General features: G+C 42.0%; 1 protein-coding gene across 2 annotated transcripts in view; it reads left to right on the forward strand.

The window, feature by feature from the left end:
• Positions 1-10983, forward strand: part of ARB2A (ARB2 cotranscriptional regulator A) — a 701025-nt gene extending 690042 nt beyond the window's left edge. For both annotated transcript variants that reach the window (XM_073678531.1, XM_073678520.1), the window contains exon 11: positions 8936-10983. In XM_073678531.1, coding sequence (XP_073534632.1) covers positions 8936-9078 — 143 coding nt within the window. In that variant the 3' untranslated portion in view covers positions 9079-10983. The remainder of the gene's footprint in view (positions 1-8935) is intronic.
• The last annotated feature ends 3517 nt before the right edge of the window (positions 10984-14500 follow it).

Below are 14500 nucleotides of genomic sequence, written 5' to 3' on the forward strand. Positions count from 1 at the left end.
ACCAGTGATAAATCTTTCATTCCAGTAACCTATGATATTTTGTTGTTGAACTTGTGGTTAAAAACGGCAAACAATTCACACTTGCACTGATCCAAAAAGCTGAGATATGGAGAGTTGTTTGAAGACATGGCACCATCATTCTAATTATGTAGGGGTTTTATTCTCAAATTTCTGCCTGTACTTCCCTCCTTCTTTTTACAGACTCTGTGTTTAACACAGTCACCATCGGTCACCAAGAATTGTGTAAAATCATATATATTTTTTTATTTATTTTATATAGTGCCAACATATTCTGCAACTCTGTACATAGATTGTTATCACTCAATAGGTCTCTGTCCCCATTGGGGCTCGTAATCAAAATTCCTAAATAAGTGACATGTATGTATTTAATGCATGGAAGGAAAATGGAGGACCCAGTGGAAATTCACGTAACATACAAACTTCATGCAGAGATTTGTGTGCTCCTAGATGTGCAATATCTTTCCCTCAGCGTATGTGAGACAGCACACAGAGCTCTGCAATATCACTCGGAAAAGCAAACATGGGCGCAAATATTTACAGGGGAAGAATTAAAAGTATAGAAGTTAGATACAACAAATATATGACTGCTGCAGTCTAAGAAGTGATTGTGTTTTTCTTTTCTTTTTTCTGTAATGTTCCTTTCACAGTCAACTCGATTCCATACCACCAGAAGTGCTACAATTCAGAATTTCTTTTTACTTTTTTGCCTTATTACACAAAGTGTCTTTTCGACACACAAAACCATCATGTATGCTGTTTGAGATTGGAAAGGATTTTTGTAGTGCTTCATTAGACTGTTTCTTATTTGTTACTTTATATCTAAGGTGAATAGGACTGCTATACATTTTATATGTATATATAAGACTTAAAGGGGTTGTCCAGTCCAAATCGATAAGTCTGCAGTCACTCTGTGTGACTGCAGACTTAGTCCGTGCGCTGGGGGGATTTGCCAGTTGATGAGCCAGGACCGGAGGGTATGTATTTGCTATACATACTCCTGGCCAGAGCCCGACAAGTGGGCACTGCCTCACTCCATATACCTGTATTGAGCGAGGCTGCACCCAGACTAGTGATGCGGCCATCCAGTGGCCGACTAGAGGGCGGTGCGTCGCTCCATACATTCCAAGTGTATGGAGCGAGGCCGCACCCACTGGGTGGGCTCTGGCCAGGAGTATGTATAATGCATACATACCCTCTGGTCCCAGCTCAGAAACCGGCAAATCCTCAAAGCGCACTATGTGTGCGCTGGGGGGATTCATAAGTCTGCAGTCGCACAGAGTGACTGCAGACTTACTGATTTAAACTGGACAACCCCTTTAAAGAGGACTTATCACCAGGTCAAAAGTAGACCGGTTTTGCTCTTATTTTTTTGTCTTTTTATCAGTATTTATTTATTTTTTAATCCACCACACGGTTCCAGAGACATTGACCTTTTATTTATTGCTAATTTTTATGGGCTTTACCATAGGGGTGTGGCTCATAGGATAATAAAGAACAGCTTAAAGCCACAACACAGAAAATCCTTTGAGCAATTCCCCCTTGTTACAGACCATAAAAATTAGCACTAAATAAAGACGCCCATTTCTCTTGAGCCATGTGGCAGATTTAAAAGGACAAACCCCTCAAAAAATACACAGGGGGAACACAGGAAAAATAAATAAAAGCAAAAACATATCATTGGTGACAGGTTCTCTTTTAGAATCAATACTTTGGACACCCATTAAATTTGCTTATCTTTATCACCAAACTACTATATGCTGGCTGAGGTAATGGAAATTAAAGGGGTTTTCCCACGAACAAAGTTCCACAATTGGATGTGTTAAAAAAAATGTCCCTGAGCTGAGATAATCTTATAAATGTGCCCCTGCCTTGTACTGTGTAATGGCTGTGTCTGACCGTGCATGAACATGGTCTGATCATATCACATCTTCTGGGAAGAGGAGGAAGCAAAAGCGTATACAGACAGGACTGCTGCGGAGGAAGCAAAAGAGTATACAGACAGGACAGCAGGGGATTGCTAATGATTTTCTTTCTTTCAGGTAAAACATTGTTTAAAACCAAGAGTAAAATGTTTCGTCTCACAAAAAAATAATTTGCGATCCCATGCTGTAATATCTGTATACTCTTTTTCTTCATCCTCTGCCCAGGAGCTGTGGTATGATCAGACCATGTTCATGTACAGTCAGGCACAGCCATTACACAGTACACAGCAGGGGCACATTTATAAGATTATCTCAGCACAGGAACATTTTTTTAACACATCCAATTGTCGAACTTATTATTCTTCCAAGATCTGTTAATTAAAATGAACCTTTGTTCGTGGGAAAACCCCTTTAAGCTCCCTCTTGTGGACGAAAATGCATTTGTTCTGGTAAAGATCTCTGAAGGATATTTCCTTGATGATTGCAAGACTGGTATACTTGACCCATATCGGGTGAGGCCTATCCATAAAATAATGTCTCTCTTGTCTGCCTCTTTTTCGGCAATGTGCACCTACAGGTCGCTCTAATAAACACAGGGTCAGCAGTGCCACATCAATGTAAATTCAGTATGGAAGACCAATGTCTTATTGTTTCAGAATTTCAGAGAATGAGGGACAGAGATGGGAAGAATGGCATCTATGAAGTGGTCTAGCCGACATTAGATATGGAAGATGCGCTCTTGAGGGAGATAGCTTTGATAGATTTATTTTCCATTCATGATCATTATGTATTATTTTTTATTACAATAATTACATTTACATTCCTTTATTGCAAATAAAAATTGGAAGATGAAAAGTAAACTAAGAATGGTTCCATTGTTATTAAGACAATGTGTTACTGATAGTTTTATGGCCTTCTTTTAGTGTCTTGTGATTGGCACACTTTACGTCAGTCATTATCATTTTGCTATTGAAGATTTTTTTTTTGTTACACAGTACCAGTGATTGCTGAGCTATTGTAAGAAACACATGAGAGTTAAATAAGACTGTGCACAATGTCCCGTTATCCTTTGTTAAATACACTGGCAGGCAATGCAGTATTGAAGGTTAGATGAGCTAGACTGCAGATTGGCATTGGGATACATAGCCTCTAACCTCAAGGTCACTGGTTCAAATCTGACTCTCCGCAAGAGTGACTGAAAATCATTAGCATTTTAAAGCGGTTTGCTGACCCCTAAGAGAGGGGTTGGTCTTCTTAGTCTTATTCCCAGTTCACCACATCTCAAAACCATCATCACAATTGGAAGCTGTAGAGGCTCTGGGATTAATGAACGCTAAAACTGAAGTACCTTCATACCTTTTAGGAATGGTCTCTCTAGAGAGAGTAACTGCTGGACTAGGTCTCAGGCTTCCTTAAGTATTTCTGCTGCTGAATTCTCGAGCCAGAGCTGCTTTACTCTGCATTGATAAATTTCTACTAAACTGTGTCATTTCCAAATGGGACAATAATATCTAATTGGCCTGTACAATATTCCCTGGAGTGTGATAATGTGTGCGTGTGGTGTCACATGGCTCATTTTGATGGTAATCTCAGCTTACCGTCTTTAGACTCTTAGCTGCACATCAGTCAGTAATGTATGTACAGTATATATTTAATTTCACATAGCTTGTAGTGACAGAATATCCTGCAATACCCTATTCCTCAGTCACTGTTGTCAGTTGGGCTCACCATCTAATTTCCCTATCTCAGACATACACACTTGGGCCAATTTTCTAGAACACCAAGTTGACCTGCTGTTATGTCTTTGGACTGTTTCTACTTCCAGTAGGTCCCCTTAGATCCCAGTCTTAGCCTCTCACCTAGCCAAATAAGATCTCATACCTTGTACTGACGAGGAGCAATGCCCCAAAACACTGTGTCTACAAATTGAGCTTCTAATTTGGCTTTTATCCCAAGTCCTATTTCAAGGCTCGTTAAAGGGTCGATAATGACTTGTAGGATTGCTGCTTCCAATAGGTGGCAGTCAAGTCCTCTTCCTCTCTGAAGAGGCAATTTGCATATTTAATTTCCCAGAGGAGCATGCAAGGTGTTTGTCTCCTCATACTGGCATGCCAGACCTGGCATGTCACTCTCCATATGGAGAAACCTTATTCCTTAGATGGACTGTTTCATGAAACCCACCCAAACCCAGATAAAGCTTATAAACTGTACGCAGATATTGTCCTTGGTCAGATTTGAGCCCATGACCCAGTGTTGGATGTATCCCATGCCTAACTATGAGTCTGTGTACTGCCTGCTTACTGCTATGAGATCATACATTAACCTGCTTCCCTCAGGATTAGTACCAGACCTGACCTGTTAATTAAAGAATGATGCTTTACATTGTTGCCTTCTGTGTCATAGGGTTTTCTATTAATCCAAAATATGTTAAAGGGAATTTGTCACTAGGTTTTTGCTGCCCCATCTGAGAGCAGCATAATAGAGATCCTGATTCCAATGATGTATCACTCACTGGGCTGCTTGCTGCAGTTTTGATAAAATCCCTGTTTTATCTCCTGCATTCTGAGCTCTGTGTAACCCCACCCACATCACTGATTGGCAGCTTTCTGTGTACACTGTGCATAGGCAGTAAAGCTGCCAATGAGTGGTGGGGGCGGTATTATACAGAGCTCATAAATATGGAGGACTACATGGCAGCAGGTTTACTAGTCCTCTAGTGATAATCTTCTGCTGATAAAACTGTGATTTTAGCAAAACTACAGCAAGCAGCCCAATAAGTGACACATCGCTTTAATCAGGGTCTCTCTCTCTTTCTACTTCACGCTGCTCTCAAATATGATGGCAAATCCTGGTTATGGAGTCCAATGTTTGCTGCTGGATTCATGTGTCAATGATGTCCTACACGGAACATGGCTTTTATTCTTTTATCCCTTAAACCTCCCATTTTGGTATATTGCATTTTGCTTATATGTATTCTTGATTTTTTTTTATTTGAATAAGTGTAAACATTTTCTCGGATTTATATCAGAATTGCATCAAATGGACAAAAAAGTGACACCATAAACTAATTTACTGTGAACCAACTCAATGACGGAGCCGTAGAATTCAATATCTTATTTTTTTTTAAACTACTTTTTTTTCTGCTTTTGATCCATGACGAGTCGTCCTGCTGTACTCACAGGGTCTCTCACTAACACTACCCCTCTACTGGAGGCAGGAAGAAATGACCCCACTGAGAACTCCCCCCTATTGAGTGGGACATGACGGCTCAGCCAGGGAAGGAGCTGCTGACGCTTTCTTTGCTCTATTTATTTGAATGGCTGCCATGTAATACTATTTTCCCTGCAGTGGCCAAAATGTCTGGTGGCTGCCGCTTCTCTGGATGATTAAAGCTCATCAACACGGAGTTTCAGAAACTGAACCTGCAGCAATCTACAATCCGGCCAGCTTTATTTAAAAAAAAAAAAAAAACAGGTTGTGAAGATAACGCCACCCCTTTAATTACACTGGATATAGATATATAGAGACTTTCAATATTTTGTGCTTTTCTAAAAAAAAAATTCACATGGTGAACATATTCATCAACCAAAATAATAGAATAACCTTCACTATGACACTAGTAAGTGGTCTAGTCTGTATATTTCTCAGTGTTGTGGGGGTAGATGACTACAGCGGATGGAGCAGAGTTATATTCCATGTATTATTTTTTTTGCATCAACTTTGATCGCCCGACTTTCACTTTTGGACGCCCCGTTGGTGTCGTCTCGTGTGTGTTTTGGCCTCGTTTCATCCTTCTCTAACTCACTCCGCTGCAAGAAATGTCTTCATTGTTGCTCTCCCAGATTGTGATACTGTCACAAAACTGTTGCTAGGCAACAAATGTGGTTACCAGGACTGAGCGAATAGCTGAAGGGAAAGAGAAGTGTTGCACCATTGTAGAGTAACCATAGCAATGACCTACTATTACAGAATAAGGAATTAACATTAACAGTGTTCTACTATGAAACATATGCAATGGTTTCAAAACGGTGCCAGGCTGAGCGCGGGCATCCTGTGTGACCACGGCTCGCTGGCAGTGCTCATCTAGAGGCCATTTAGGATGGACCTATTAGGCTGAGTGGAGGTCGAATTCTTAATGGGACCTTTAGCACCATCCATAGATGGGGAAGGTTTGGCACAGGGAGCCTGCGTCTCGAAGTGTAGAAGTTACTGCCCTGGTGGAGAATACCCAGGCGCTGTGCTGCCTGCAGATGACTGAAGGGCTCAGACACATGCTCCGCAGACCTATGACCTAGCTCCCCCTTTGAATAAATTTGCTGTAACTGATGAAGCAGGTGGCGCGATTCTGTCTCCACATTAAGCCCAGACACGCACTTCTGCATTTATTGTGTAACCCATTTCTATTTCTCCATATTATATAGACTTTACCTCCCAGCACCTAAGGGGTAAATGAGGCCTTGATGTGTGAGCCGCTGCTCCATCTTTCTGCCATAGAAGTAACTTTGAATTCTAAGAATGTATTCCTTTCTCTTCCAGCAGAAGGGGGATGAATGGTTGTGAGCAGCTGAGGCTGTGACACACACACTCAACCTTCCCTGCATAGGCCCTGCTGGTGAGAGCTGTTCACAGGCCAGATGCTATACAGACAGTGTGCTGCTACACACGGCCACCGCCGCTCCTTATGGTGTGTGATTTACTATGCATGGAGAAGATGAGGAGAGATTATTCAATGGAAGGGGGCACACTTCATTGTTAGCACACAACTCCACCCTATCTATATCTAGCTCTCTCTATCTATATCTCTCTATCTATAAATCTATCTTTCTATCTATGTATTTATCTATCTATCCATTTACCATTATCTATCCATCTCTCTATCTTTCTATCTACCTATCCATGTTTTTTTTGTTTGTCTATATGTCCTTTTCTCTATCAGTCCGTATTATTTATCTATCCTTTAATTTACCTTTTATACCCTGTTCTTCCTTTCATCTATCCTTTTATCTGTCTGTCGGTGTGGCTATTCACCCTTTATCTGCCAATTTTTCTTTCTTTCTGAGTATCAATCTATCAAGTTATCTATCTTTTCATCTGTTTGTCTATCTGTCGTCTTAGCTATCATTTTATCTGTCTGGTGATTTTGTCTGTGTGTTTATCTATTAATGTATATCCATCTGTCTATTTATCTATGGAATTTTATCCATCATTTTATCTGTCGTTCTGGCTTTCTATTTATCAATCTATCTTTTTATCTGTTTGTCGGTCTGTCCACCATTTATTTATCTGTCTGTCAGTTTTCCTGTCTTTCTGTGTGGCTGCCTGTCATTCTAGCTATCTTTCCTTTTATCTGTCAGTCTGCTTTTCTTTCTAGGTTTCTATCTATTGTCCTTTTAGATGTCTGCCAGTTTGTCTATCCACCATTTATGTATCTGTCTTTTATCTGTCAGCCTTTCTGTATCTATCTATGTATCTAAAAAAAATGAAAGCACCACTCCATCAAGAATTTAGGAAAAACTGTGATTTCATGGAGTGCTGCTTTCATTTTTTGGAGCTATCTGGAGATTTGGTAATTGCCTGGAAGATTTTGCACCCGTATTGACTTTATATTGCCTGCTAGTGCTGCTTCTTTTTTTCTTTTTCTATCTATCTATCATTTCACATATCATACTCTTGTGCAATGTGGTTAGTAATGACTGTGCCTCTATATCCTTATAATACATCAGTGAGATGTAACCCTCCAGCACATGCACAGAGATATATCCGTGAGTACTGCAGCCGTTCTTATACAATCGTCTGTACGTCTCGGAGCTCTGATGTCACTTTATTCATATCAGATATTGTGCAGCACAAGTAATCTGCCGGTGGCCATTACACATGTAACGTGCCGGAAATCTCACCACTGACCTTAGCTGACATAGTGTAATGAGGGATTCCTGATAGAACGGCGTCCAGCACACAGGAGATGAATTCGTAGACTGGTGTGAATTGTACATGAGGCATTAGAACTTTCTATCATGATTTATCTGTTGTAGTAGAATCTGTATATACCTGTATATACTGTGTCTGCTGTCACCCTGCACATTGATACAGCCGCTGTGCGCCAACATATGGCTCCTTTACAAATAGCTGTCTTCACCTTATGAAACTTTCTTCTTCCCCTTAAATGACGAGTTAAAATGACACCTCTGGCTGCAAAAAGTGACACAATTAATAGCCTCCCGTATTTATGAGAGGCGCGAACTCTGATTACAGGTGCTTACGTTTAATTAACACTTTGCACCTTTTTGTAAATAAGATAAGAACATTGTAACCGGGTGCAGGGTGGCAGTCTGCAGTATGGCGGGTGCATGCCTTGTACAGGCACCTTCTGCTCAGTGTTCCTCACTACTGAAATCTGCAGGAACGATACCAGCTCCTGGAAAGGGAATGATAACTGTACATTGTGTGATGGGACCCGATGGGGAGGCCTGAATGTTGGACTATACTTAAATGAGAAAGATCAGGTAACCCACCGGCAGGAAAAGGCAGTTTATCTCAATGAAAAGCTTCCCAATAATCTAAGCCTTCGATATCTCCTCCATCATTTCTGAGTTCCCTTTGTCTAACGGATGCTGGATTTGTAATGGTGGCAGCCAGACAGCAGCTTATAGGGGATGTTATCCAGCTTTCCAGGGTCCCTGTCTGCCTCCCGAATCTCTATTTTCTCCATCCGTCCATGTGGTTTTCATGATATTTTACCTATGTATTTGTCATTCGATTTATGAATCGGGAAGCACAGGATGAGCTACCCCTGCCAAATAGAGCAGTGCAATTATGAACACATTATTTAGTGGGAGTGTAAAATGTGCGATGACTATAGAATCCCACCAGGCAATGAAGCGTGTCTACATCCCGTACGGTGGCCGGCATTGAGCAGCTGACCTCATACATGTATATTGTGTGTGCCCGGTAGACAGGTAATCTCACCCATGCATTCTCTTCTCTGTCCCCAGGCACAGAGCGCCATGAGCTGACCTCCTGGAAGAGCTTCCCCTCCATCTTCAAGTTCTTCACTGATGCCCTGGAAGCCAAGAAAACAAAAACTCCGGCAGTACCTACCAGGCGCTCCATCAGAATAAAGAACGAAGAACTGTAAAACAAAAGAAAAGTGTAGTGGTGAGGGGTGATCACTCAGATCCTCCCGTCCTCCCCCCACTATTGGTCTCTCAGCCCCTCATTAGATTGTTTTCTTCCTAGAGCACAGGGTCATGATGTATACATTTAAATAGCGTTTTGCATTATTTCTAGATGAGTGCAACTGTCAAAGCAATATGGGTTCACCGGTTGTGCTTCCTGTGGTCTGCTGCTTGCATTCTGCGCTGCCCATCAGAGCACAGATTAAGGCTGACAGCAGCGCTGCAAAGTACAGCATGGTGCAAGTCTAATTGCCCTGACATAGCCCTACACTGTGAGTGGATGCCATAGCTTGTCTGCTAGTCCAATGCCCCGGGCCTACTCACTCTTTACCTCTACTGCCTACTCTGCTTAACCCCTACTGTATTAGGTGGGGGCTCAACGCCTTCACACTGTGGAAGAAAAACATTTTATCCTACATGTGCCCCTCTCACGTCTGACAAGTGTTACTGAGTTTGTTTTTTATAGTTCATGTAATGGTTAACTCCTCCTGTGCTGGAGGAAAGTGCAGAGACCCGTACAATAGGTTGTGTCGTTCTGAGGTATACAAGTTTCCATGACAACACGCAAAACTCCTTTCAGTGAGACAAGTTCTTACATGATAATGTCTGCAATCCTTGAACTTTTTCTTATTCAGTATTGAAAATTGGTAAAACTGCTCCTAGACTCTCTTATTGTGCTCCCTCAGGCACCAGGCCATTTTATGGTTCTCCCTAAGGCACCAGGCCCTCTTGTAGTGGTCCCTCAGGCACAAAGCCCTCTAGTGGCGGTCCCTCAGGCACCAGGCCCTCTAGTGGTGGTCCCTCAGGCACCAGGCCCTCTAGTGGTGGTCCCTCAGGCACCAGGCCCTCTAGTGGTGGTCCCTCAGGCACCAGGCCCTCTAGTGGTGGTCCCTCAGGCACCAGGCCCTCTAGTGGTGGTCCCTCAGGCACCAGGCCCTCTAGTGGTGGTCCCTCAGGCACCAGGCCCTCTAGTGGTGGTCCCTCAGGCACCAGGCCCTCTAGTGTGGTGGTTCCTCAGGCACCTGGCCCTCTAGTGGTGGTCCCTCAGGCACCTGGCCCTCTAGTGGTGGTCCTTCAGGCACCAGGCCCTCTAGTGGTGGTCCCTCAGGCACCAGGCCCTCTAGTGGTGGTCCCTCAGGCACCAGGCCCTCTAGTGGTGGTCCCTCAGGCACCAGGCCCTCTAGTGGTGGTCCTTCAGGCACCAGGCCCTCTTGTGGTGGTCTCTCAGGCACCAGGCCCTCTTAATGAGGGGTACCTTTATATACAGTGGATGAGTAGGAGCCCTTTTCTCTCAAGAAGATACTGTGACATGCAGCCTGTATTCTGGCTCTGCACAGGGAAGTCATAGTAACGATCCTAGGTTACGTTTTTGACTTATTTTACACAGTTAAACATTTTTTACACGTATAAAATTCTATTTTAAGGTTCAATAAAGGCGGATAATTTTATAATCATAGCTAGAATCGATAGACTGGCGGATAATAGTGAATCATGCTTATCCTGCGCCCACCCAGAAACATGTCATAGACTATTTCATGTTAGTTCACCATGCTTACTAGAGTAGAATTGAAATTGCTTGTATGTGATGTAACCAAGCACACTTTTCTGGCAGGCGTTCACAAATGGTTAATATTGCCTATTAAAACTGTGAATTATTTACACAAATATCTATATTTTACAGCATGTTACACCAATAGAACGTAGGTTTATCTTCCTGATCTCGATCACTGTGAACTGTACAAGCAAGAAAAAAAATTAAATTTGTTATAAAAATGTCCATTTTTTTCCTATAATTGTTAGAAATCATTAGAATTGTTCTTTATACCTATATTTTTAAAGAATGATTTTAAGTCACCCAGAAACAAGTGTAATGAAGTCGGTGTCAAGATTTAAGCTGATTTTTGCTATGTTTAGGTAGATGTATTAAAGACAAAATCTTTGTTTTGAAATGTTGCATTTTATGGAATATTTTTCTGAGATAAATTTGATCTTTCTTATTGTTCTTTTTAGATATTTGCAACAAAATGCATTGTAAATGGGATAGTTCTGGTCTCTGCATACATCCTGCTTTTACTGTACAGAAATGCTGTATCACAAAAGGGTCTTTAAAGTTAATTGTTCATGTGACTGGTGCCCTTTACAGTTGATCTGTTACTGGATTTCACAATACAAATTGCATACATTATTAAATAACTCTTGTAGACCTGATGAGGCTAGTGTACTTACATTGGAAATCTATCTCAGAATGGCTGTATGATCCTGTTTTACAGAATAAACTGAATATTCACCCACTTAGACTGATTGACAGCTAATTGTCCCTATTGCTAATGATTACTTAGACTGCTCAGTATAAGATGCTGCTTTCCGAAAGCTGGGAGTTGGTGACTGAATAGTTTTGGACTTATGAGTAGTGTTGAGCGAGTATGTCTCATTAACTCTTTCGGCGAGCATGTTCAGGTGCTCGCGAGTATTTTGGCGTGCTCGGCATTTATTTTACTGTTGCCGCGGCTGCTAGTGTCGCGGCTGTTAGACAGCTGTGACACATGCAGGGATTGCCTGTTTAACCCTCGCGGCGAGCATGCAATGAGACATACTCGCTCAACACTACTTATGGGCTCTCACTCTTTAGCTGGGACTCATAAAATGCTAATTTTATTATCACGATTTTCAGAGTAAGTACACCAGCCACATTAGAACTAGTAGTTCTATTTAATAATATATACCGTGTGTTTTGTGAAATCCGGGGACAGATCTGCTTTAAAGGTAGTCAGTCACCCCCAGAAAGTATTTTAAATGGGCTGTACAGTGTTATAGGTGATTTAGTCCCTATAATAACCATACTATCCCTGTACCTGTTACTTGTACAGTGCCTGAGAAAATAACTTTTAATTTGTATGCAAATGAGGTGGCTATGGTGCACACTTGGTGTGGCCAAGAGTTTGGTGCACTGCTACGCCTCCTCATTTGCATATTGGGGGCCTTCCTCCACCTCTGACAGACAGTGTTAGCTTCCCAAAACGAGCACAGTCTGAATGCCACCGGCATGCTTGCACATGTGCACTGCCTGTGCCCAGCCTCACACGTACACAATGGCCAGGCGTGTTCTCCTCCCTGTATTCTTACTGCTGATGGCTGCTTGCTACACTAATACACCTGAAAGTGTAGAAAGCGGCTTCAGGGAACTCCTCTCTGAAGCCACTTGCTAAACTTACAGGTGTATTAGTGTAGTGGGTGGCATTAGCAGAAAGAAGATGGGGAGAACGCACCTGGCCACTGTGCAGCCGGGGACAAGCAATGCCAGTCAGTATGCATGCGCGCACACACACCGGCAGCATTCAGACTGCTCGTTCTTGGAAGCAAGCAATGTCAATCAGAAATGGGGCAAGGCCCCTGATATGCAAATGAGAGGTCGTAACTGTGCACCAAACTCTAAGCCATGCCAAGGGTCCTACGTAACCCCCTATTTTTTATATGAATCAAGTTATTTTCTCAGGCACTGTACCAGTACCAGGTTCGGTGCTAGTATGGTTTTTATAATGACTAAGTCCCCTATAACTCTGTGTAGCCCATTTAAAATGTATTTTGGGAGTAATGGACTTAAGTTCTTTGCCCAAAAAAGGATAATATGATAGTTACTGACAGCACCTCCTGCATGCTGCCCAAAAGCAAAGTTCAGGGCGGCTGTACTTGGCATCCTCTTACCAACTGATTTGGACATCTTGGCGTTCTCTTATTAGGGAAATCCAGTCAGTGTCTCTCTGTGAAGCAGAATTCTTATAAGGGGTTTTCTAAAGCAGACATCCATTTTGAAAAATCCATTATGGAATTTCCTTAATAGAGAGATTAATCTATTAGCCCAATTGGAAAGCAGCGTCTCAGGTATACAAAAACTCTCAATAATTAACCATGAATAGCAGCAGAAAAACAATTAAAAAAGGCATGTGTCTAGAAATCAAAATCTCCACACACTAAAAAAATGACTCAACCAGGAGTGATGGAGCGCCATGTATAAGTAAATTAACCAGGGCAATGTGTTTGCCGCTCACCGCACGCTGTATTTGAAGACATTCGGGGCTCCCGCCCCTCAGTCCCTGCATCTGTTGTCAACCTCAGGCAGGAAGTACTGTATAGCTGACAGTTTCCAGTATCAGGAGAGGGTCAGCAAGCAGTGTCGCCTCATACGCAGCGTCTAGGTGACGAACATCAGCGATACAATGGAGCATTACTTGGCTGTGATCATCCACTAGAGTAAACGTGGTTATGGCACAATGGCCAAATGGCTTCCAGAAGGCAGAAAAGTGGCCTCCATATATATAGAACTGACAGCTGAGAGAACGATAGAAAAAAGACAATATAGCTGCAGAGTGGAGATTGCGCTCCATTACTGCCGATGGAGTAGTTTTTAGTGTGCACATTTAGATGTAAGGCTATGTTCACACACATTGTTTCTTTCTGCTGCTAACTTTTCTCTGGCAGGAAAACCGCTGCATTAAAAACGCAGGTTTTTGCTGCGTTGTTTGCTGCTAATTTGTTGCGTTTTTTTGACCACCCATTACTTCCTATGGGTGAAAAAAACGCTGCAAATACGCAGCAAAAACGCTGAAAGAAGTGACCTACTCTATTTTCCAAATACGCAAACAAGGCAGAAAATACGCAGCAAAAAAAGAAACAATATGTGTGAACAGAGAATTTTGGTTTCTCATACACTTTGCTGGTACTGCTAGACGCAGCGGAAAATTTGCATAAAAATCTGCTGCAAAATACGCATCAAAACACAGCTTGTGTGAACATAGCCTTAAACAGACCTCCCTTTGATTTTAATAGATGCTTGGAAATTCTTATTCCCTACTTCCAGGGATTTTGTGTTGTGAATTTTCCCAAAGCTGTTTACGAGAGGTCCCAGGATTGAAACACCCGGTGATCAGCTCATCATTAGTGCTCCCCTCTAACCAATAGTGATTCTCGAAAGTAGAGAATGACAGAATTAATTCAAATGGTAGAGGTAGATGATAAAAATGTGCTGTCCACTAACCTTGCTAATATCCATCTTCTACACACGTGGTCAAAATTGTTGGTACCCCTCGTTTAATGAAAGAAAAACCCACAATGGTCACAGAAATAACTTGAATCTGACAAAAGTAATAAATTAAAAATCTATAAAAATAAACAAATGAAAGTCAGAAATTGCTTTTCAACCCTGCTTCCACAGAATTTTTTAAAAATTAAACTCATGAAATAGGCCTGGACAGAAATGATGGTACCCCTGAAAATAATGTGACAAAAGGGACATGTTAAATCAAGTTGTGTCCACTAATTAGCATCACAGGTGTCTACAATCTTGTAATCAGTCAGTGGGCCTGTATATAGGGCTACAGATACTCA

Source organism: Phyllobates terribilis, unplaced genomic scaffold (assembly GCF_046119375.1).
Source record: "Phyllobates terribilis strain yellow unplaced genomic scaffold, ASM4611937v1 Scaffold_1__5_contigs__length_1240528914, whole genome shotgun sequence".
Classification (NCBI taxonomy): domain Eukaryota; kingdom Metazoa; phylum Chordata; class Amphibia; order Anura; family Dendrobatidae; genus Phyllobates; species Phyllobates terribilis.